General features: G+C 44.6%; 2 protein-coding genes across 3 annotated transcripts in view; one reads left to right on the forward strand and one right to left on the reverse strand.

The window, feature by feature from the left end:
- Positions 1-2,394, reverse strand: part of CFAP74 (cilia and flagella associated protein 74) — an 85,462-nt gene extending 83,068 nt beyond the window's left edge. The window contains exon 1 of the mRNA XM_042479852.1: positions 2,180-2,394. The gene's annotated coding sequence lies outside the window, so the exon portion shown is untranslated. The remainder of the gene's footprint in view (positions 1-2,179) is intronic.
- GABRD (gamma-aminobutyric acid type A receptor subunit delta) lies at positions 49-24,377 on the forward strand. Of its 2 annotated transcripts, none has more exons than XM_042479857.1 (9): positions 49-293; positions 17,336-17,448; positions 18,773-18,840; positions 20,258-20,478; positions 20,852-20,934; positions 21,156-21,293; positions 21,688-21,843; positions 22,310-22,521; positions 23,959-24,377. In XM_042479857.1, the coding sequence occupies exons 2-9, from the start codon at positions 17,340-17,342 to the stop codon at positions 24,256-24,258; spliced, it is 1,287 nt and encodes a 428-aa protein (XP_042335791.1). In that variant the 5' UTR covers positions 49-293; positions 17,336-17,339; the 3' UTR covers positions 24,259-24,377. The 2 variants fall into 2 exon arrangements, with proteins under 2 accessions (XP_042335791.1, XP_042335790.1); XM_042479856.1 differs by lacking the exon at positions 49-293 and adding an exon at positions 966-1,299.
- The last annotated feature ends 386 nt before the right edge of the window (positions 24,378-24,763 follow it).

Consider the following 24,763-nt stretch of genomic DNA (forward strand, 5'->3'; position numbering starts at 1 on the left):
TCTCTCTCTTCCTCCTCCTCTTTCTCTTTCTCTCTCTTCCTCCTCCTCTTTCTCTTTCTCTCTCTTCCTCCTCCTCTCTCTCTCTCTCTCTCTCTCTCTTTTCCTCCTCCGCCTCCAGCTGCCTGGCTCTTCGGGGGAAGTGCTCTGAAGCTGTAATTTCCCTGGGGTTTATTTTCGGCCACCAGCCTTTCCTCTCGTTTCGTTTCGAGTGGCTTTGCCTTGGCAGAAGCAGACGCCTCTTCTCTGGAAAGAGGGAAAGAGAGGCACCACTGAAGGAGGAGAGGAAGAGAAAGGTAAGGGAGAAGAGGAGGGGGAGGAAGAAGAAAAAGAGGGGAGGAAGAGGAGGAGGAAAGGAGGAGAAGAAGTAAAGGAGAGAGAAAAAGAAAGGGAGGAAGAAGAAGAGGAGGAGGAGAAGGGGAGAAGAACAAAAGGTAAAAGAGAAAAGAGGAGGAAGAGGAAAAGGGTGGAGGAAGAAGAGGGGGAGGAAGAGAAGGAAGAGAGGAGAGAAAGTGTAGGCGGAGGAAAAGAAGGAGGAGGAGGAGGAGGAGTGGAAGAATAGAAAGGAGACAAGGAGGGAGAAAAAGAAGAGAAAGTAGAACGAAGAAGGGGAGGAGGAAGAAGAAAGGAGGAAAGCGAGAAGGAGGAAAAGAGGAAAAGACAAAGAGGGAGGGAAAAAGGAGGTAGAGGAGGAGGAAGAAGCAGAAGAAGAGGAGGAGGAGGAAAAGAAAGAGGAGGAGGAGGCAGAAGAGGAGAAGGAGAAAGGGGAAAAAGAGGAGGAGGAGGAAAAGAAAGAGGAAGAAGAGGAGGAGGAAGAAGAACAGAAGGAGGTGTAGGAAAAGGAGGAACGGAAGAGCGGGAGAAGAAGAAGGAGGAAGAAGAAGCAGAAGAGGAAGAAAAGGAAGAGGAGGAGGAGGAGGAGGAAAAGAAAGGAGGAGGAAGCAGAAGAGGAGAAGGAGAAAGGGGGGAAAAAAAGAGGAGGAAGATAAGAAGAAAGAGGAAGAAGAAGAGGAGGAGGAAGAAGAAGAGGAGGGAGGGGGAAGCTCGTGCCCGTCTCCCTGCGCGCCCCGTGCCTTCCTTGCCAGGCGGAGCAGAGGGCATCTGTGCCTGTGTCCTGCCTGGGGCCCCAGGATGGGCATCCTCTTCCGCGGGGGACTCCGGGGCTGAGCCCTGCGTCCTTCCTCCCTGCTTTGGCTGCCCCGCCCTGCCCTGCCGCCAGATGGCGCCCTTGCCTTGGCTCTGGCCGTCCTTGGTCCTCCTCCTCCTCCTTCTCTCGGAGCATCCGCAGCACACCTGGGTCAGGTAAGGGCCAGCAGCCCTTGGGGCCAGGCCTTTGTTTTTTTGGGGGGGGGGACGGGATTGGGGCTGCAGAGTTCTCCAGGAGCTGTGTCCGCACAGCTAGGTAACCCACTTTGAGAGCGCTTGAAGTGCGATCCAAGAGCAAGATGCTCAGAGGGCTTCTTCTGTGGCATCTTCAGCACAGCATCTTGCCTTGGTCCCTCTTGACTTTTCCTTGGGTTACTTTTTCTCACTCTCTTTCTTTTCCAAAACCCTCCTCTTTTTAGGAAGATGCCCAGTTGTCCATCCAAAAGTCCCCTCTGATAGTTCAGTACCGAAGCTGTTCTCCTGTTAGCCACATCCGCACTGCAGAGATAACCCACTTTGACACCACTTCAACTGTCACAATTCAACACTGTCCAGTTTGGGCAGCTGTGCTTTTACCATGGCGCAAAAGGTCTCTTGACAGAGAGGGCTACATGCCTCACAAAATCACACCTCCCAGAATTCCATAGCATGGAACCAAAGCACTATCAAACTGCAGCAGTGCGGACACAGCCTGGGAAGCCCTCCTTCAGCCTCCTATTGTGGTTGTGGTTGTTGTGGTTGTTGTTGTGTGCCTTCAAGTCATTCCCAACCTATAGTGACCCTAAGGCCATGAGCAAGTCACACACTCTCAGCCTCAAAGACAAAAGAAAAAGCCCATCATGGGGTTTTCTTGGCAAGCTTCTTCAGAGGAGGGTTTGCCGTTGCCATCCTCTGAGGCTGAGAGAGTGTGACTTGCCCAGGGTCGTCCACTGGGTTCCATGACTGACCAGGGATTCGAACCCAGTACACCAGGGTTATAGTCCGGCACTCGAACCAGTACAAGCAGGCTATAAATCCTTGAAATAAATAAACTTACAAAGGGGCTGCCCTGCAGATGTTCTTGGAGTGCAGTCATCCCTCGACAGGCGAAGAAGGCTGATGGGAGTTGCAGTCTGACAGCATCCGCAAAACACTGGAGAGCGATAACACAAAGGACACCAGGTCAACAAAGAGACCTCAAGGGGTCATCCAGTCCCGCCCCATCCTGCCATGCAGGAACTCCCCATCAAAGCGCCCCCGACAGATGGCCACCCAGCCTCTGTTTAAGGAGCTCCAAAGATGGAGGTTCTTCCTAGTGATTAGCTGGAACCTTTTTTTTTGCTTGTAATAAGAATCGATTGGTGCTTGTTTTTAGTTTCTGGAGCAACCGACAGCAAGCTCACGCCGTCTTCTGCATGACATCCCTTGAGATAATTATAGACGGTCCTCATGCCAGTCTTCTCTTCGCCAAGCGAAACAGACCCAGCTGCATGGTGGAAGATGTAGGGAGCTGGGGATGTTCAGCCTGGAGAGGAGAAGGTTAAGAGGAGATATGAGAGCCCTGTTTAAATACTTAAAGGGATGTCATATTGAGGAGGGAGCAAGCTTGTTTTCTGCTGCTCCAGAGAATAGGACCCGGAACAATGGATGCAAGCTGCAGGAAAAGAGATTCCAGCTCAACTTTAGGAGGACCATCCTGGGAATAAGAGCTGTTCGACTTTGAAATGCATTCCTTGGACAATGGTGAAGTCTCTTTCTTTGGAGGTCTTTAAGCAGACTTTGGAAGACCATCTGCCAGGGATGCTTTGATGGAGAGTTCCTGCATGGCAGAATGGGGTTGGGCTGGATGGCCCTTGCGGTCTCTTCCAACTCTATGATTCTAGGGCTGGGTTTCCAGATCTTTGCCCATCTTGGTTTTCTTCCTCTGCACATGTTCCAGCTGGTTCTTTGTGGTTCCTCCCATGCAGAAAGACACCATCGAAGCAACCCCACAGATGGTCACCCGGCCTCTGTTTGAAAGCCTCCAAAGAAGGGGACTCCACCGCACTCCAAGGGAGTGTGTTCTGCCTTCAAACACCTCTTACTATTCAGAAGTTCTTCCTAACATTGAGGTGGAATCTCTTTTCCTGGAGCTTGCATCCATTGTTTCGGGTCCTGTTCTCTGGAGCAGCAGAAAACAAGCTTGCTCCATCCTCAATATGACATCCTTTCAAATATTTAAACAAGGCTATCATGTCACTTCTTAATCTCCAGGCTATATCTCCCCAGCTCCCTAAGTCTCTCCTCTGGAAGAAATAAAGTCAGGACTTGATGGCTTCCAGGCTTGAAACCATTTTGGTCGCCCTCCTCTGAATGCTCTCCGGCTTCTCAGTATCCTTTTTGAATTGTGGTATCCAAAACTGGACACAATAGTCCAAGTGGATGTCCCACCTTCAAACCTGGATGCTGCTCAGCTGCATCTTCCAAAGAGTGGCAAATTAAAGGTATGCCAGGCAAGGAATAAATGAAAGGATGGAGGTTTTCCCCATAAAAAGAAACATTAAAAGGTTTCCTACTAAAAGTTTCCCCATTCCCATACTGGTTGGGGCATCCCTAGAGGGCTGGACCAAGTGTAGAATGTCCTATAAAGGGAATTTGGAAGCATGATATCAAATTTATGTGGAGGCTTCATATAAACCTTTACAGGACTATAGGGCTTTTCATGCAAAACAAGGCATTTCAGTCATTCTTTGCGAATGGCAAGCTCATAATAGACCTCCAGCATTAAAGCTGCATCTTTGGGACACTATATTGGGTCTGTACAGACTGGCCAAAATAAAGCTGTTTCGGGTCACTTTGGAAGTATTCTGTTTAAATGATGCATGCGTCCTAAGAGGCCAAAAACCATGCTGAAGTTACACTCCAGTCCTAAGGACTGGACCACACCTTTGGCACAGCTTCTGGCCACTTAAGATGCATACATCATTTAAACAGCATACCTCCAAAGAGACCTGAAGCAGCTTTATTTTGGCCTGTCTGTACAGGCCCATTGATACATTGCTCCTGATAGGTCCAAAACACACGGCAGAAATAATCCAGTTTGAGGCCACTTTAACTGCCCTAGGGAATCCTGGGAACTCTAGTATCAATATAGTGTCCCAAAGATGCAGCTTTAACGCAGAAGGTCTATTATGTGGCACCAGAGCTCTCTGATACAGAAGGCTAAATGTCTCCGAAAACTACAGTTTGCAGAATTCCCTAGCATTGAATCAGGGAAGCAAAAGAGGTCTCATACCAGATTATTTATGCAGTGTGTTTTAGGACATATAGGCCTGTTACAGACTGCCAAAATAAAGCTGCTTGGGGTCTCTTTGGAGGTATGCTGTTTAAATGATGCATGCATCCTAAGAATCCGGAAGCTGCACCAAAGCTGCACTCCAGTGCATAGGAATGGAGTGTGGCTTTGGCGCGACCTCTGGACTCTTAGGACCCATGCATCATTTAAACAGCATACCTCCAAAGAGACCCAAAGCAACTTTATTTTGGCAATCTGTAACAGGCCATAGTTTTACAGATTCCCAAGTATGCAGTGCAGCTGTTCCAATTTAAATCTCGTCGTAACCATTCTTTTCCCCCCTCTCTGTCCTACCCACACTTTTTCTTGCTCTAAAAAATGCATGTATTTATCTTTAAGCAATTTGAACCTCAACCTATAATAATCTGTACCGGGTTTTTAGAGAAGCAAGGTTGGGTTGCAAGATAACTGTGCAAACTACATACAGAAGTAGTATATTAAAATAGAGTTAAATTGCTCCAATAATTAAAACAAGTTCAATACTAAAATCCAGTTAAAAAGATTAAGATGCTTAAAAACATAATGTAAAACAATACAGGGATTGCTTCTGTTGAAATAGCTCAGCTAAAGTAGCAATGAAGGTCCATTGGAGAAGAAACGTAGATGATCCCTTCGGATACGGCAATGCGATGGCCAGGGATCCCTTATGAAAAGGGATATCCTTTATTCGAGGGCCAGGAACGTTGTCGAATAAAACTTATCAGGCTGGCAGGTGTCTCTTATTATCGATGGATCGATAACAATAAAATAAATCCAAAGCAGTCCTGGTCCCAAGCATTTTGGAAAAGGGACACTCAACCTGTATTGTCACTCCATTACCTTTAAAGTATGGAAGGAGCCGCTTTCAAGCAGAACAATCGGAAACAACTGACTAGTGTGATAAGCGCCTGTTCATACTAGGTTCTGTTCCTTCTTGACTTACATGTTTTGTTTGTGGATTGCTGTGCTTTTTATAACCGTGCAAGAAGACACATTAGATTTGTTTTGCTAAGAAATGGGAGAGAACGGTTTTTAAAATAGCAACTGGGAGGTGTTTAGAAACAAACTTTCTTGTGGGTTTTTGGGGTTGTGTGGCCATGTTCCCAAAGAGTTTATTCTGGACGTTTCACCTGCATCTGTGGCTGGCATCTTCAGAGAACACTGGCATGGAAGAGAGTGGGTATATATACACATACTGTGTGACCCTGAGTTGGGAGGAGGGATTTACTTCTTAATTTGTGTATTGCTCTGTTGTTGCATGGCAGGCCTCAAGGTGGGAGGATATGCAAAGAGGATTAGTGACTATTTAGTTAGTGATCCATTGGCCTGTTACAGACTGCCAAAATAAAGCTGCTTTGGGTCTCTTTGGAGGTATGCTCTTTAAATGATGCATGGGTCCTAAGAGTCCAGAGGTCGCGCCAAAGCCACACTCCATTCCTAAGCACTGGAATCCAACTTTGGTGCAGCTTTCGGATTCTTAGGATGCATGCATCATTTAAACAGCATACCTCCAAAGAGACCCAAAGCAGCTTTATTTTGGCAGTCTGTAACAGGTAATTGTCTGCTGGGAAAACCCTGATCCTGGGTGGTTTCTCATTTGCATTTGCTGCGTCCTGATTTTGCTCTTTTTCAGGATTGGGAGCCACATTTTGTTCACTTTAAGGGTTTCTTCTTTCCTGTTGAAGTTGTTTGTGGATTTCAATGGCCTCTCTGTGAATTCTGACCTGATAGTTGTTGCCATTTGAGTACTAGACCCATTAATCTGGATCCAATTTAAAAGGCTGATTTTTTGTTATTTAAGGCCCTTCATGGCTTTGAAACTCTGCAGAGGCATCCCCTCTCACACCTTTCGATGTCTTACTTTCTGTCTCACCGCCTTGATGGATCTAAGTTACAGCCATGTGCCATACTTTCAACCCCTGGCTTCTGGTTGCTTGAAGAAAGTGTTTGCAATGAACAAACTGTTGGCCCTACAAAATATATGCAGTTGTTCTCATACTTTGTTTCTTGAACCTAGGCCAAATTCTCCTAAAACGTTTCGTTCTGCGGTTTCCGACTTTTGCTTTCCAATCGTCTATGATTGGAATCATGGTCCTGATCAATTTCTCCCTGGATATTATCATAGAAATGTTCAGTTTCTTCCTCTTCTGCCTCTGTAGTTGAAGCATAAACATGGATTCTGGTTATACAGTTATCCTTTGGTTCCAGGACCTCCCATGGATACCAAAATCAGTGGATGCTCATGGTCCATTCAATATAATGTATTGGTGGGTTTTCCCTGGAATCTTATTGCTATGATTTGCAAGCTTTTGAAGCTCCATGGGCTTCTACATCAGGCAAGATGTTTACAAGCCAAACAGGGGGGAAAAATAATTGGAGATGCATTTTGGTTGGCCAATAAAAGTATCACTGATGGATTTTTTTTGTTTGTATTTGTTAAATGGCCACCATAGCTGCATAGTTTCTGCTATGGCCATCTGTCACTGGGGATGCTTTGATTGAGATTTCCTGCATGGCAGAATGGGGTTGGACTGGATGGCCCTTGCGGTCTCTTCCAACTCTATGATTCTATGGTCTGTTACAGACTGCCAAAATAAAGCTGCTTCGGGTCTCTTTGGAGGTATACTCTTTAAATGATGCATGAGTCCTAAGAGTCCGGAGGTCGCGCCAAAGCCACACTGCTTAGGAATGGAGTGTGGCTTTGGCAGGACCTCTGGACTCAAAGGACCCATGCATCCTTTCAATAGCATACCTCCAAAGAGACCCAAAGCAGCTTTATTTTGGCAGTCTGTAACAGGCCTATGATTATTATTTGGTTAGGTTTTGCATTATATCCTCTGACTATTTTAGCTACGTCCCTCCTCATTATCAATGCCACCCCATTTCTTCTTACGTTTCCCATTTCCCGAGTAAAACATTGTTTTGTCTGAGTCAAAATGTCCCATTTCCATCCACTTTAGCTCACTCACCACAAGCGTCGCAGTGTTTATACGGTCCATTGGTTGCTTTTAGCATGTCTAGCTTCCCCCGATTCATGCTAAAACTAGAGTAGACATTTAAATTTTTATTGATCTATCTCCACATTGTGACTCCAGGTGCACAACATGCGGCACAAGTACAATATTTGCTTGTGCTCGACTGTGATACTGGAGTGTGTTTCTCTGAAGCAGCGCAACTTCCAGCACGATGCAGAATTTGTTATATAACTTTATTCCATTAAGGGCTTGATAGCCTAGTTACTCAGCTATGAACCTGCAATTACATGACAATGAAGACATTTTTAGTTAGGGATGCATGTACTGGGGAGCTCATTGTAGGGGAGTCCAATGTTGGTTAGGCTTCTCTCCTTAAAGGTTTAAAGCAAACCCAGACAGTTTTTAAAGTCCTTGCTTGCAGTTGCTTAAAAGAGTGCAGTGGGAGGAGAGACATTTGGATTAAACAGCAGATGAGCCATTTATTTTTCTTACAGATGAACCGTCTTAAGATCTTTGAAATCTATCTTTAAAAGCAACCCATTCCCATTAACTTTTATTGCAGGAGGGAGCCTGCAGCTCCCAGCATACCTCACCATTGCTCATGCTGAATAGGGCCGATGGGATTTGCAGTCGAACAACATCTGGATACATATGATTCTCACTCTTACAGTGTTTAAAAGACAATTGATTGCTAATATTGTCAGTGGCTGCTCTCCCTGGAGAAGCGACACTGGCTCCCTCCATTTTCATGTGCCTTTAGGGAAGGCACTGTTCATGCAACTGTAAGGAACAGCCTTTTAATAGCGTGCTGTACTGTTCTTATTACTTGATTTTTACTATATATGATTTAAGTGGCTTTTAATGTCGCCTACAGCACATAGTATCTATCGGCGGTCTCCTGTCTGACCCTGCTTGGCTTCTAAGATCGGATCGGATCTGGCGCCTTTAGGGTATTTAGGCCCTTCGTGAATCAGAGTAACACTGTTTAAATGAAGGATTCCCCAAATGCAAAAACAGGGACAGCGATAACAGAGGACAGGTGTCAGAAAATAGGGATGCATGCTGCTCAGTCTGCTCTTGGGATTTTAACATCAGTTAAAAGCTATCTGGCTCCTTACTTAATCTGCAAGCATTAGGAGCACAGGATCCTGCTATAAAGAGGTCAGACACCAAATTAGGAGGAATAGCTAATACCTCAGAGGACAGGATGGAAATTTAAAATGACCTTAATAGTTTAGAAAGCTGGGCCAAAGCTAACAAAATGAAATTCAACACGGAGAAATGTAAGGTACTGCACTTAGGGAGGAAAAATGAAACGCATAGATATAGGATGGGGGACACTTGGGTTAAGAAGACTACGTGTGAAAGGGATCTAGGCGTCCAAGTAGACCACAAGTTGAACATGAGACAACAGTGTGATGCAGCAGCTAAAAAGGCCAATGCAATTCTAGGCTGCATCAATAGAAGTACAGGTATAGTGTCTAGATCAAGGGAAGTAATAGTGCCACTATATTCTGCTTTGGTCAAGCCACACTTGAAATATTGTGTCCAGTTCTGGGCTCACAATTTAAAAAGGATGTTGAGAAACTGGAGCCATGTGTCCAAAGGAGAGTGACTAAAATGGTGAAGGGTCTGGAGACCATGCCCTATGAGGGAACTGGGGATGTTTAGCCTGGAGAAGAGGTTAAGAGGTGATATAAGAGCCCTGTTTAAATATTTGAAGGGATGTCATATTGAGGAGGGAGCAAGCTTGTTTTCTGCTGCTCCAGAGAATAGGACCCGGAACAATGGATGCAAGCTACAGAGATTCCACCACAACATTAGAAGGAACTTCATGATGATGAGAAGTATTTGACAGTGGAACCCAGTTCTTCAGAAAGTGATGGAGTCTCCTTCCTTGGAGGTCTTTAAACAGAGGCTGGATGGCCATCTGTTGGGATGTTTTGATTGAGAGTTCCTGCATGGCAGAATGTGGTTGGACTGGATGGCCCTTGCGGTCTCTTCCAGCTCTATGATTCTATGCGATTATTTGTCGATCTATCTTGATTTTATGTTTCCACAGTGTCTGCCTAGTGTCTCCCATCACTTGCTCCCTCATTCATTTGAAAGAGGTTGCCAGGGCTTATACCTGAGGCCTCAACCTACAAAATATGTGTTGAGGGTACCCCTGCTACTAGGCATTGGGGCCTCTGCCTCGGATTTTGAGTGTTATGGAAAAGCAGCAGAAAGCAAACCACTCTCCTCATAAAAAGAGTAGTGTCAGTATGTTTATTGAATAGCCCAAGGGCTGTTTCAAAATACTCAAAACATAGTAATACAAGCAATGACAGAAACACACATATAAAATGTTAATATAGTCCCTGTATTGTACAATATAGATACATATGAATAACCTAAACATGCACCTCTTATATACAGACTATACAAATCTAAATAAAAATTACTATGGGAAGTAAAATAGAATTAAAATGGGAGGTAGAAATAACATTAAACATCCATCGTCGTATGTCAAATCTCTTCATCACCCTTACAGTTAACATCCATCATCCCCACATATCTAGATCTCAACAGTGATCCTTTATGAAGGGACCAAGCCATGGCAATAGATATTTTTAATCTTCTCCACTCATAAAGTATGATGCTCTGATGTGAGTATCCCAGAATATGGTTCGTTTAATGTAGGGATCAAGGTATTGATCCCTTTCCTGTTGGTACAGATTACATTGAAACAAAATGTGTGCTAGATCCTCAATTTCATGGTCCCCACAAATGCAAGTTCGGTCATTATAAGGGATACCCTGGAATCTCCCATGTCTTACCATGGTATCAGGTTGGTCAAACCTAGCTCAGGAGTGGTTTGGGATCTGTATTTTTAGATAAGTTGGCATTTGAAAGGACCGTTTGTGTCGGCTCAACCAGACGGATATGTGTGAAACGCGATTGCTTATTGCATAAGTGTGCAAAACTATTGAGCGCTGTAGTGCCAGCATTGCTTTTTATTCACATTGCCGCAATTATTGCCGAATTGGCTGTGGTGTGATCATCTCCTTTGTGCCATGATAACTTGTTTGGCTTTTGAATGCTCTCACAAGGTTAGGTTGGTTATGCGCCCATAGCAGAGCTTTCTCTGTAGTAGCACCTGGATTATGGAACTTCTTGCCAAAGGAAGTTAGGCTGGCTCTGTCTGTTTTGAACTTCTGGCCGACAGCTAAAACTTATTTAGGTGACAAAAACATCTTGCCTTTGAACATTTTCTCCTTGCCAAAGTTAAGATGAGTTGAGCATCATTCCCACCTTCATTATGTCTTCAACCCAAAAGGCCCAACTTTCTTTGCTTTCAACTCAGTGCAGGTAAAGCTGACTGAAAGGAAAGCAAACCGCAGGCGCCGTTGCTGTGACAATACAAGATGCACGTTGTAAGCACATCTTTAGAAAGGCAGCTGGTCATGTGGGACAATGAGCTAAAATAAAAAGCGGAACGGAGGCATCTTTTCTGTTTTTGTGTGACAAACGTACACACATCCTTTATCTGGGCGATGCGACGATGCTGAGCATTCAGACCTTTCGCTGCCTCCAGCAAACTGCACCGTTCCATTCTTTAATTAAAAATAGAAACATAATCTCTTACAGTTGTTTGTAGTCGGCATCTGTAACTTTAAAAGGATATCAATAAACCTGGTCGGTTATCTGAGAATTGTCCCGTCTCTCTCTCAACCTTTCAACCTTCCCAAAGATAAAGCTTTTTCAAAAAGGTATAAAGAGCATGGCGATGCTTAAAACTGCCGTAAGAGAGGAAGGGAGAGAAGGGCTATAAGGTTGCCGTGAATTAAGCCTAATGCTTTTTCAATTACATTTGAAAATATAGAACATATTTGCCGCGAGCCTCATTTAGACTCCAGCCATGGCAGATGCGAAGGGGGCGCGCACATCTTTCCGGATTATCCCAAAGGTTAACACAAAGCAGCATCCATTTGGTGAACTCAAACCTGCCTCAGAGGCTGCCCCAGAAGTCATTTCAAAGAGACTCGGGAAAAGCATGGAGCCACTTTTCAGATGCTGACCTGCAGGGTAAGAATCATAGAATCGTAGAGTTGGAAGAGACTGCAAGGGCCATCCAGTCCAACCCCATTCTGCCATGCAGGAACTCTCAGTCAAAGCACCCCCAACAGAAGGCCATCCAGCCTCTGTTTAAAGACCTCCAAAGAAGAAAGTTCTTTTGTTTAAATCCTGGTGGTTTCTATATCGGAGGCTTGAGGATCCATTCAGGGCTTTACTCCGAACTTCAAAAGAGCTATTGTTGTTGTTAACTGTCCTTGGGTTGACCAGATTCATGGCGACCCTTTGGATGAGACTTTTCCAAGAGCACCTGTCCTCCACTTCTCTGCTTAGGTCTTGCAATTTCGTCTCAGTGAGTCCATCCATCTGGGTGGAGGTCTTCCTCTCTTTCTTCTACCTCCTACCTTTCCTAGCATTATTGCTTTGATTGAGAGTTCCTGCATGGCAGAGTCTCTTTAGCCCTTCAGATGTTTTGGCCTACAGCTTCCAACAGCAGCACGGCTAAAGGCATTAGGCAAGAGCCTTTTGAAATGGTCCAAACCATATGGAGTGCCAATGGATACGCACTCAGGCCCTATATTGGTCATGGAGACTGGAGATTGTAGGGTTGTAAACCAAGAGAGATCAGGGAAGCAGAACAGGTCAATCGACCACCAGGAGTTTTAGGTATGGATTCATCTCAAACCTTGAGGATTTTATCCGCTCCAGATTCGAAAACGGGCCGAGGATTGTGTCTACTGCGGAACACTGATAACGCATACTAGCTTATTTCCTTTCCTTTCAAATAAATTGGGGAACAGGTGGATGGGAAAGTTTCGGAATATAAAAATGCATTGGATTTACATTTTATAATCCACCTGGTAAGGGAGTTAACCCGCTTTAGTTGATTCAGCAATCTTGCTCATTGCTTCGGGATGAAAGATGCCATGTAAGAAGAGGGGATTCGTTTGTAAAAACGGAGAGTCTTACAGCAGCATTTAATGTGAAAGGAGGAAACCATGGCTTAGTCTCTCTCCTGCTCCCAAGATAAGCAGAGAACAAAGTTGACAGCAGCACCTATTTGACATCCTCTCTTTTTCTTGCCTTCTCCAATAAGGCCTTGTATTTTGCAGAGATGGGAAGCTTAGCTTTTTGGAACTGCTGCTGTAAGAATTCAGAAATAGTTCTCAAAAAAGTAACTTCTTCCCAGGTTTTGGTGTGGGCAGCTTCTGACCAAACATTGCTTATTGGGCTATTGAGGTTTGAGAAGGCTGGCTGAAATCTTGTCTAATGAAAACTGGGATGTGGAGTCGAAGGCTTTCACGGCCGGCATCCATAGTTTTTAGTGGGTATTTCGGACTAATGTGGCCATGTTCTAGAAGAGTTTGTTCCTGACATTTCGCCAGCATCTGTGGCTGGCATCTTCAGAGAACGTCTGAATCTCTGCACACAAAGCTTGTGCCATTGAAGAATGGTGCAGTGCTCTCAATGAATTTAGGAAAGTGTCTTCTTCAGAAGCAGACCCTTGGTTCTTCACGCTCATTGTCATCTTCACTGACTGGCACTCCACTTTTTCCCCACTGGAATCGATCAAATGAGGACCGGATTTGGTTTCCAGTGGGAACGAAGGTCATAAGCCCTGAATCGGGATTTAGAGCTTTGCATAGTTGGAACGACTCCTAGGACTCCTAGGCCTGTTACAGACTGCCAAAATAAAGTTGCTTCGGGTCTCTTTGGAGGTATGCTGTTTAAATGATGCATGCATCCGAAGAATCCGGAAGCTGCACCAAAGCTGCCCTCCAGTGCTTAGGAATGGAGTGTGGCTTTGTCACAACCGCTGGACTCTTAGGACCCATGCATCATTTAAAGAGCATACCTCCAAAGAGACCCGAAGCAGCTTTATTTTGGCAGTCTGTAACAGGCCTTAGATTCCTTTCACATGTGCATCCTTCCTTGAATTGCAAATCCCAGGATTGCATAGGATAAGACCATAGCAGTTCAAGTGGCATCCTAGTATAGGGTGAAGGGGCCCTGTGTTCCACAAAGTGTTTTTATCTTCTCTTGGGCTTTCTCTCAAAACCCCCATCCTTTTAGTATATGAAATAAAGGTTAACAACCTGCACGACATGATCTTTTCACATTGGGAGAAACAAATGTCAGGGAAGAATATGGGTGTTGGAACCGTCTCCTCATTTCTCTCTTCTGTACTCCACATGCAACGCTGCCATTGCTGCTGACAGCTCTTCCCATGGTGACTCTTATCAAAGTCTGATGTAGTGATTGAATGGAGATGAGTCACTTGTCTTGGGATCTACTTTCCATTTAGGTGTGCAGTGTTAGGCAGAAAAGAGCAAGACTGTAGAAGTTGGCTGTTTTGGGCACAGCGCGCGCATGACGGCATCGTTGCATGCTGAGTATGGACGGCGCCATGCCAAGATGGTGTCTCCCATATGTAGTAGGGCTGGGGAGCATGCGGTTGCTGCACGCTCCCCAGCCCTATGTTTGGCCCCAGCATGGTGCTTTTGTGCCGTCTGTACTGGGCCTATGCCTGGCTTCTCCTTTCCATTTTATAACTCCAGGAGAACATGGTCACGTCCACCTAATGATCCCACCACTTGCACCCCATTAATCAAGTCATCCTTATTGGTTAGGATCAGATCTAAAATAGCTGACCCCCTTGTTGCCTCTTCCACCTTTTGGACAATGAAACTGTCTTCGAGGCAATTGAGGAATTTACTAGACCTTGAGGATTTGGCTGAGTTTGACTTCCACCAAATATCAGGATAGTTGAAGTCACCCATCACTACTACATCCCTCCTTTCTGAGCATGTGGTCATCTATTTTAATTCGTGCAAGAAGTCACTCCTATGTTCAGTCCCTGGAATGCCCATGTGGGGCTGGGAAAGACTCCTGTTTTATGTGAAAAGCAATGAACCATTGCTGTTGAGTAATAGGAATCTAGATCCTGTCTGGAAGCTAATCAGCCCTGGGTAGGACTTGGATGGGAAGCCACCAATGAACCTTAGGTGCTGTAGGCTATATTTCAGAGGAAAGAACTGGCAATGCCACTCCTTGTATTACTTGTCTAAGAAAACCCTATGACAGTGATGGTGAACCTTTTGGAGGCCGAGTGCCCAAACTGCAACCCAAAACCCACTTATTTATTACAAAGTGCCATGTCCCTCTGGGTTTCTAGTAACAAACTCTGGCAAACTCTGTGCTGGGGCAACGGCACATGTGCCCACAGAGAGGGCTCTGAGTGCCACCTCTGGCACGCGTGCCATAGGTTCGCCATCACTGCCCTATGAGATTCATGGGGTCACTACATATTGCCATATCCAGGGGTAGCTGTGTTGGCCACATAGCAAAATCCAATAACATCCAGAATCCACAAAACAGTGATACCTTCATCGGGCCAAACAAAATACACGTTGCAAGCTTTGTAACAGCTTTGCCTGTGGAGCTTTGAAAGCTTGAGACATGTATTTTGTGCATTTTGAGGTATCCCTGTTTTGTAGTATATGTGCCGCCGAAGCAAGCACACAAAGGGATCACTGTTTTGTAGATTTTGGATATTATTGAACATGAATTGGCAGGTGACTTGAAGGTACTTCTACACACAATAGAATACACTAGCTTCCAAAATCTACCAAACACTGATACCTTTAACGGCCAACCAAAATGCACAAAATACATCATGCAAGTCTTCAAAGCTCCACTGGCATCTTGATCAGGCAAAGGTGTTAAAAACCATACAGGAGAAGGGGGGAAATGACCATGTTAGAGTCTCAGGCCTACATTTTGTCAAGGTGTTTTTGTCGTTGTCAGTTAAGATGGTCTGTAAAGATTTCCATATAGGCAGGGGCGACTCCTCTTGTTAGCCATGTGGGTTTTGGGAGACAAAGAGTCGTAAAATCCAGTCAATAGCATTTCAAAATAGCAACAGAAAAAGTAACTTCCCTTGAGAGCCAGGCTGTATCTTAGATGAGGCTGCCAGCTCCCTTCTTAGGCAGAAAACATTGAATTTCTGAAGAATCTTCTGTACTATTGCATCTGGTAAAAGCTTTAAGTGTGTAGGGGAAAACCACTAAAAGGATGGATTTTACTTTTCTTGGAGGTAGACACCCCAAAGAGCTAAGTCCCACTAACACACACAATAGGAATCCCATACCTTCCCCAAAGCTCCTCTGCCATGGACAGTTCTCCAAACATCAACCAACAGTGTCTTGCTGCTCAGAGCTTACATCTTTTCTCCCAACCGCTTTGCAAATGTCAAGGAAAGCGGAATATGATCAGCCACAAAGGACAAGGAAAATCTCCCACCATGGAGTCTTGTGGAATAATTTGGATTCTGGGTTATGTGTGATATGAAATACAGATGTTGCCTTGGATTCGGCTGCACTTCGGAAGAAAGGGTTGTGTGTTCTTTTATAGGTCAATGTCACACGGAGAGAAAAATTAAAACATCTCTAGGAAAGTTACATAAGTCCCAAGGCAGGAGATGTTTACAGTATATTAGACTGCAGCCTTTCATCAATATTTAACAAGGTTTCTCATCTTCAACTAGCAAATATTTCTTTTCAAGCTTATTCCTTGGCTTATTTCTGAGCCTGGTAACAGATGCAGCTGTGCCACATTTAAAGATTTGTTCAAGTCTCACGTTTGGGCTTTTTCAAAAGTACTGTCTTGGAGGTTTAAGTTGTTGTGCCCCTTGGTCCACCCTTGGAGCACTAGAAAACACCAATGGGGTTGAAAAAGTGAGTTTTCTAAAATCATATTAACCACATTCCCTGCAAATTTGCGGCAACCTCACTGCGAATCCTCAGGAATGTTGTGTGACCGGATTGCAGTGACTACGAGGCACATCATCTTTTCAGTGTTGACATGCCTTCTGAATGCTGCAATTGGGGAAGGTGCCGTTTCTTGTCTAATGCAGCGCTTCCCAAACTTTGGTCCTCCAGGTCTTTTGAACTTCAGCTCCCAGAATCCCTGACTATTGGCCAAGCTGGCTGGGGCTTCTGGGAGCTGAAGTCCAAAACATCTGGAGGACCATAGTTTGGGAACGACTGGTCTAATGCATCTGGGAACTGCCAGGTTAGGTGCCAAAACAACACATAAAGTTGCGTGAACAAAAATCCTTTGAATATCTCCAAAATGTCTAAAAATGCACTTTCTAACTACTGGAATACATCATATGTGATACTAGCATGGCTAATGCTGTTATGACTCATGATAGTGCTTTTGAAATTCAGCTCTGTTATCTTTGTTATTGCCGACACACACAGCGACACTCACATCTACATAGATGCACACATCTTAAGACTTTGTTGCTTCTCATCTCTAGACTTCTGTTGATTCATTTAGAAATGAGAACCAAATGGAGTTCCACACCATCCTTGCATTGAATTCATCAGGACATACATCCGAATACACATATTTAGGACTGCTCTGTATGTTAACTTCTTCAAATCCAGCCAATATCTTTCATTGCCACTTCTTTCACTCACACTCCACTTGCTGTTGTTGTTGTTGTTGTTAAAGTTTATTTCTATAGCGCCATACGTTTTAAACTGCATTTTACAAAGTCTTACCAAAATACAGATAAAAACTCGCCAATGGCATACAATCTAAAATCAAAAGCGGCAAAATATATCATTAAAGCAACTAAAAGAACAGATTATGAAGTTTATCTCACCGGCGCTATAGAGATTCAAGTGCATTTAGAGCATCCCGCAAACAAAGCGAAAATGGCGAGTGACGGCGCGGATGATTATCACACACAATTGTGCAAATGAAGTGATCTTGAAAATGCATTGTTGCTGAAATCCTGAAAGTAAAAAGATGCACATTAATGCTTTCTAATGCTTCCTTTCTTTTTATTTTCACGCAGAGCTATGAATGACATTGGAGATTATATAGGGTCAAACATAGAAATCTCTTGGTTACCCAATTTGGATGACTTGATGAAAGGTTATGCCCGGAATTTCAGGCCTGGGATAGGAGGTAAGATGGATACGTCCCACAAACAGTGAGTACCGTATATACTCGACTATAGAAGTCGACGTTACGTATACGCTGAGGGCTGGTTTTGGGGCCAAAATTATAGATTTTCATATATGTATCAGTCGAGGGTAAAACTTAGGAGCATGTAACAAAGGATCTACAGGATGAAGTAAAGGAAAGCAATGCCAAAGAATGTACAAAATTCCATTAGGAATAACTATTTGTATTGACACTAATGAATGGATGAGAGAGTAGTTGCTTTTGCCTAAGTCTCCTGGGAAAGACAAGGTTTCGCCCATCTCCCTGCCATGAGTTAAGTGAGTGCAAAGTCCTTTTGCACTTAAAATTCAGTTTGCAGTCATTGAACTAAGCTGAGGACAATGACAGAAAATAAGGAGAGGAACTGGGACATTTTGCAAGCATGGAAAATGTGGAATGGCAGAGATTTAGTTCGGTCTGTCCATGCCCAATTGTGACAGTTGGAGGGTATGCCACTATTGTATGTGTGTGTGTTGTGAGCCTTCAAGTCGTTTCCGACTTATGGCAACCCCCGCAAAAGCAAACCGCTGCAGCCTTTCTTAGCTTGAACGTTGAGTCTTGACCACATGCTGATGTTGCTTGGTCACACATAGAATCATAGAATCATAGAGTTGGAAGAGACCCCAAGGGCCATCCAGTCCCCGACAGATGGCCATCCAGCCTCTGCTTAAAGACCTCCAAAGAAGGAGACTCCACCACACTCCAAAAACATGCCCCTGTTTTCATACATGGAGGGTATGGAGAAGTCTGATTTGTACGGTTGTAGTGAAGTTGGAATGGAGAATTAGGGCAGTTGGAAGCAAGAGAACCAGTGGAGAAGGGGGTTAGTCCTAGTTTAGCATTCATTATATACTTGGCTTGCTGAGGATGATAAAAGCTGTTACTGCTGATTTAAAATATAACCTAACCATGGTTGCTCAGATGAAGTTGTGAGATTAGAGCCAACATCTTTCACAGTTATCTTGGCCTACTTGGAGCTGGTGAGCACCATAACGTTCTTCAGATGATGGCGATGGGCTGCTAGCAGACCTCTGAAGGGTTTCTTTTTCGGTCTGCAACTCTAAGAACCCTATATCCAGTGGCCCTGCTGGTTGCTGGGTTTGGGGAATGGTAGACTAAAAGGGAATATTTCCAAGCTATAGTGGTGGCAACAGCAATTCACTTCTTATCTCAACATCATAGTCCTGTGAGACTTCTCTAGGTCCATGAAAACCTACATGTAAAATGCAGAAATGTCACGGTTGCTTCCACTTTAACATCTCCCCTTGTCTATCTTCAATTCAAGGGCCCCCTGTGAATGTCGCCCTAGCTATTGAAGTAGCCAGCATTGACCATATCTCTGAAGTTAATATGGTAAGTCAGCATGAGTAACGCATAGACGGCAATGTCACCTTGTGCATCATTCTGCAAAGGAGGAGGAAAGGAAGGATTTGTTTTCCATTTCAGTAGGGTTGCATTTGGGCTGACAACGTGATATGATAGCCCTGTTTAAGTATCCTCTCCCTCCCAATGCTGGTGCACGCAGGCCTCCACACTGCCATTAAGAAGAATGGGACTTGAGATCCTACAATCTTTGGCATCCATAGTGGGGTCTGGAATGGGATCCCTGCAGATACAAAGGGCCAACTGTATTGGTATTTTTCATACCAGCCTTTTGCCTTTGCCTCTAACCATCTCTGAGATCAGAGACTTACTGAAAGCAAGGAGTTGGCAGCATGAGCTTTCATAGACTACAGTCTACTTCCTCAGATGCATTTAATCAAGGCTGGTGGATTTCCACTCCATTCAGCTAAATTTGGTGCTTTCCATAGTGGTAGAATTCAAAGATATAGCTGTGTTAAGTCTGTAGAATCAGTCTGTAGAGAGATGTTATAGCACCTTTGAGACTAACTAAAGACAGAAGTTGGCAGCAGGAGCTTTTGCAAACTTCAGTCTATTTCCTTAGATGCATTTAGAAGAAGTGGACTGGAGTCTAGGAAAGCTCCTGCTGCCAACTTCTTTATTTCAGTGAGTTTCAAAGGTGCTACATAGGTGCTCTCCATACTTTTTGGTGGGTTTTTTGGGCTCTGTGGCCATGTTTAGAAGAGTTTATTCCTGACGTTTCGCCAGCATCTGTGGCTGGCATCTTCAGAGAATGCTGGCATGGAAGAGAGCTGATATATATATATATATAATCTCCATACTGATTCTACAGACCAGTGGTAGGCAACCTGCGGCCCGTGGGCCGGATGCGGCCCGGCAAGGCCTTGGGACCGGCCCCAGCCCAGTCCTGCCGCCGATTGCCGCCGGAGCCTTTGGCCTATCAGGAGGAGGCGGGCAAGGGGGGGGCAAGCGGCAGGCAAGGGGGGCAAGCGGCAGGCAAGAGGGGCAATTGTCTATAAAAGCCTCCGAAACATGCATTTATATTAACGTTTTTTAAAAAATCAGCAAATTTTTAGCATGTCCTCCATATTTTAAAAAAGTGTCCTCTATTTGAATTTTTTTGTCCTACATTTGTCCCGGTTTATTTGTTTATTTCATTTTTTTAAAAAAATATTTAATTATTTATTTTTGGGCTTCGGCCCCCCAGTTGTCTGAGGGACAGCAACCCGGCCCCCGGCTCAAAAAGGTTGCCTACCCCTGCTACAGACTAACATGGCTATATCTTTGAATTCCATCTCTGAAATGCCACTGAAATCGAATCCACTTGTCAGGTGGAAAGAGGTCCCCAATGCTTAGCTTACAGCTTGTTTCAACTAGCCCTGTTTTGTAATCCCATTCTTGTCCCTAGGAATATACCATGACTGTTTTCCTGCATCAGAGCTGGCGCGATGACCGGCTGTCATACAACCACACTAATGAAACTCTGGGCCTGGACAGTCGCTTTGTAGACAAGTTGTGGCTGCCGGACACCTTCATAGTCAATGCAAAGTCAGCCTGGTTCCACGATGTCACGGTGGAGAACAAGCTCATTCGGTTGCAGCCCGACGGGGTCATTCTGTATAGCATCAGGTAAAACGAAACCTTGGGGAACAAGGGGTAATATCCGTGTCAGATGTGTAGGCTGAGCAATAGAAAGCAGAGTTACTTTTGTGCATCCAATCATAGTATATTAATGATACAGCTGCGCAATCAACCTTTGTATGCAGAACATGATCACCATAGCACTATGCTTCCATTATCTTCCAATAGTGTGATGATCTCCATTGTCACCTTCCTTTACTACTGCTGCCCAGTTGACTTTTTTTTGACTAGGTCAATAGGACCATAGACCCCTGTGATAAATAGTATTGAAATAGTATCAGATTAGCCTTGTGTGTTCTGAGCCATTGGTGTTCTTTGCATTGCTGTAATCATTGCCTTTTATCACCTTTGTTTTGGATAGGATTACCTCGACTGTGGCCTGTGACATGGACCTAACCAAATATCCTATGGATGAACAGGAATGCATGCTCGATTTGGAGAGCTGTGAGTTGAAACCTATGAGATCCATTTAAAAGGGCTTTCATAAATAGGAGGCTGGTAGATGCAAGGCAGGGAAGGGAACACCTTTGAGATATAGTGACAATGTTTTCCAAATGTAGGATGAACCATGCTGCAGAAGACCGAAGATCAGAGTTTCACCCTGGGTTTGTCCACCTTCTTATCTCTTCCCCATGTCTCCACATTTATTCCATTTCTATTGGCAGATGGTTATGCCTCAGAGGATATTGTCTACCGCTGGTCTGAAAACCAGGATCAGATCCATGGACTGGATAAGCTGCAACTTGCTCAGTTCACAATCACCAGTTACCGGTTCACGACAGAAGTGATGAACTTCAAATCTGGTAAGCAAACCCTTCCATCCTTTCGAGGCTTTGCAGATGCGCTGCCAAAAAGAAGCTGCCTAGAGCAGCTTATTTTTTGCGCCATTGCAAACAGGAAGGGGCACTGCCATGATGCCACTTCCTATCAGCAAGGTCCGGACATTGCGCATCGTCATCATCGTCATCATGGCATCTCCCATGTGGACCAAAGCAGTGTCTGTATGTACTATGGTTCCGGAACGTGCGGTTGCCGCACGCTCCCAAACTCTAGAATTGGCGCTGCCATGCTGCTTCCTGTCCATCTGTATCCATGCCAATAACTATATAGGGAGGGAGAGAAGAACCTTATAAAAGACCTTGAGCTTCCTAAAAGAAATATGTGATAATAGATGTGTCTTGTTTTCCATTCACCCAGCTGGCCAGTTTCCCCGACTGAGTCTCCACTTCCATTTGAGGAGGAACCGAGGGGTTTATATCATCCAGTCCTATGTGCCTTCCATCCTCTTGGTCGCAATGTCCTGGGTTTCTTTCTGGATCAGCCAGTCAGCTGTGCCTGCGCGAGTTTCATTAGGTAAAAGTGGTGAAGGGTTTTAAAACAATCTTTCCAGTTCAGGAATGGAGTCTGATAGCAGATTGAACTCAACATTTGATTTAACAACATAGTTCCAGGTGGACTGTGGCTTGGAAGCTCAGGGTGCCATCCCCAGTATGCAGTTAAACTAATTCTGTATTCTTATAAAACAAGATGGCATGGGGAGAAATTATATAATGGGGATAAATACTCCCACTCCCAGAATTTTGTTTATATTCAAACCCCATAGGCTTGAATATAGGTGTGCTGGGTGCATGCCTCGGGCACATGGCCCATTGTTTCCTCTTTGGTTCGGCCCTGGCTCATAAGTGGGGGACATGGGTTTTAAAACCATGAGAATGGATGGAGGACTGTACAATGTTATAGTACCCAGTGTCAACTGGTTTTTGTTAGGCTTAATAAAACTAAACCCTGCCTGTGATATGCTTTTCTCTGCTTCGTTCAGGTATAACAACGGTCCTCACCATGACCACCCTGATGGTGAGCGCGCGTTCTTCGCTCCCAAGAGCTTCGGCCATCAAGGCCTTGGATGTGTACTTCTGGATTTGTTACGTCTTTGTCTTTGCTGCGCTGGTGGAATATGCGTTTGCCCATTTCAATGCCGACTACATGAAGAAGCAAAAAGACAAGCTAAAGACCAGCAGACAGTCAGCCGAGGTCAGTAAGACTCTCTTGCGAGCTCAGCCCTGAGCCATCAGTTTGTTAGCTGGGGGTGGCCAATATATGTGGAGGAAGACTTGATTTCATACTCTGTTATGCTTTAAACCAAGGACAGAGAGAAGGCACTAGTTATAAGTAACTACTTGTTGTTGTTGTGTGCCTTCAAGTCACTTCTGACTTATGACAACCCTAAGGTGAACCTATAATGAGGTTTTCTTGGCAAGATTTGTTCAGAGGAGGTTTGTCCTTGTCTTCCCCTGAAGCTGAGAGAGTAGGACTTGCCCAAAGTCACCCAATGGGTTTTATGGTCAAGCTGGGAATCAATCCCTGATCTCCAAGTTGTAGTCCAACTCACAAAATAGTATGCCACACTGAACTAGCACTTTGTAAGTACAGTATATACAGTGGGCCCTTGGTATCTGCTGGAGTTTGGTTCCAGGACCTGCCCAAAATCTGTGGATGCTCAAGTCCCATTAAACACAATGGGATAGTAAAATCGTGCCAATTATGTAAAATGGCGAAATCAAGTTTTACTATTGGAATATACAGTTGCCCCTCATTTTTCATGGGGGGCCCGTTCTGGACACACTCAAGGAAATGGCGTTTCCCCTATATTCAAGCCCCATTGGCTTGAATGTAGGCATGGCTGTGTGGGTGCATGCTGGCATGTGCCCCATTCATTCTCCCTCCATTCATTCCGCATAAGCAATGGACACAGATCCAAAGACTGCGAGAAATGAAGGGAGAACTGTGTATATATTCTAATAGCAAAGCTTCATATATATAATATATATATATATATACACACAAGCCGTGGATGTTTGAATTCTGGATAAAGAATCCGTGGTAAGGAGGAATTGTAGCTTTGTGGACATTTAGCCTTCTGTGTCAGAGAGTTTGGTGCCAGAATAAAAATACCGTTCCCAGAATCTCAAAGCATTGAGCCAGGGCAGTTAAAGTGGTGTCAACTGGATTATTTCTGCAGTGCGGATGCAGACTAAGAGTGCCTGGAGAGTTCCAGTTCTGTGTTAGAATCTAGAATCATAGAATCATAGAGTTGGAAGAGACCGCAAGGGCCATCCAGTCCAACCCCTGCCATGCGGAAATCCAGATCAAAGCATCGTCGACAGATGGCCATCCAGCCTCTGTTTGAAGCCTCCAAGGAGGGAGACTCCACTACACTCCGAGGAAGTGTTCCACTGTCGAACAGCCCTTACGATATTTTGCTTGTATCAGCCTCCACTAACCTGGATCTTTCCAGATATTTTGATATTTCCCTATAAGTCCTAACCAGTATAGTTAATGGTTGGCAGTGGGAAGTTTTGATCTCTGCCCTAAATATTAAGAAGGACTCAGGTTAGAGAAGGCTAGATTACAACACCCAACCATCTTCTCAATTATTATTTCTCTCTCTCTGCCTCTTTCTCCTTTCAGGTTAATGTGAAGAACGCCATAGTTATGTTTTCCCTTTCAATAGCCGGGGTCAACCAGGAGCTTGCCGTCTCCAACCGACATCGCAGGGTCCCAAAAAACGTGCCTGGGTCCTCGGGCTCCGTGGAAGTTGAAACCGGAGAGACGAAAAAGCAACAAGAGGCTAAGCCTGAGAAGAAGACGGGCCTGAAATCCCTCTTCAAGCCCATTGACGCCGACACCATTGACATCTACGCCAGGGCAGTTTTCCCAGCGGCTTTTGCAGCCGTCAACGTCATTTACTGGGTGGCTTATACAATGTGAGTAGGCAGACTAGAAGCAAAGTGTGCAAATGGGCGACACGTCGGGCCAAAGCAGAATATTTTGCTATCACCCATGGATAAATCGAAGGTAAAATTTAGAGGCACATAGCAAAGGATCTAAAGGATAAAGCAAAGCAAATCAATGTCAAAGAACTTACAATATTCCAGCAGACATAACTCTTTGTGTTCACTCTTAAGGCTGGATGGATGAGAGAGTAGAGAGGCTCGGTGCTTCCAGGACAGATTATAATCTTGCTTTTCACCAGCGGATGATTCCTTCTTTTAAATAATAGTCAGGATACAGTACTTGCATTGAGCCATGGATAAGTCGACTCAGGTTTTTTGGGTCCATTTTTTGACCTAAATTTCTAGGCTTATACATGAGGATATACAGTAACTTCTTTAGCATCTGCGGAGCAAAGCAAAGGCCGCCGTCTTCCCGACTTTGTCACAAAGCACCTGCTGAGGATCGACGATTTCCTAAACACCGGAGGAAAGTGGTTTGC

This window comes from Sceloporus undulatus, chromosome 7 (genome assembly GCF_019175285.1).
Source record: "Sceloporus undulatus isolate JIND9_A2432 ecotype Alabama chromosome 7, SceUnd_v1.1, whole genome shotgun sequence".
Classification (NCBI taxonomy): Eukaryota; Metazoa; Chordata; class Lepidosauria; order Squamata; family Phrynosomatidae; genus Sceloporus; species Sceloporus undulatus.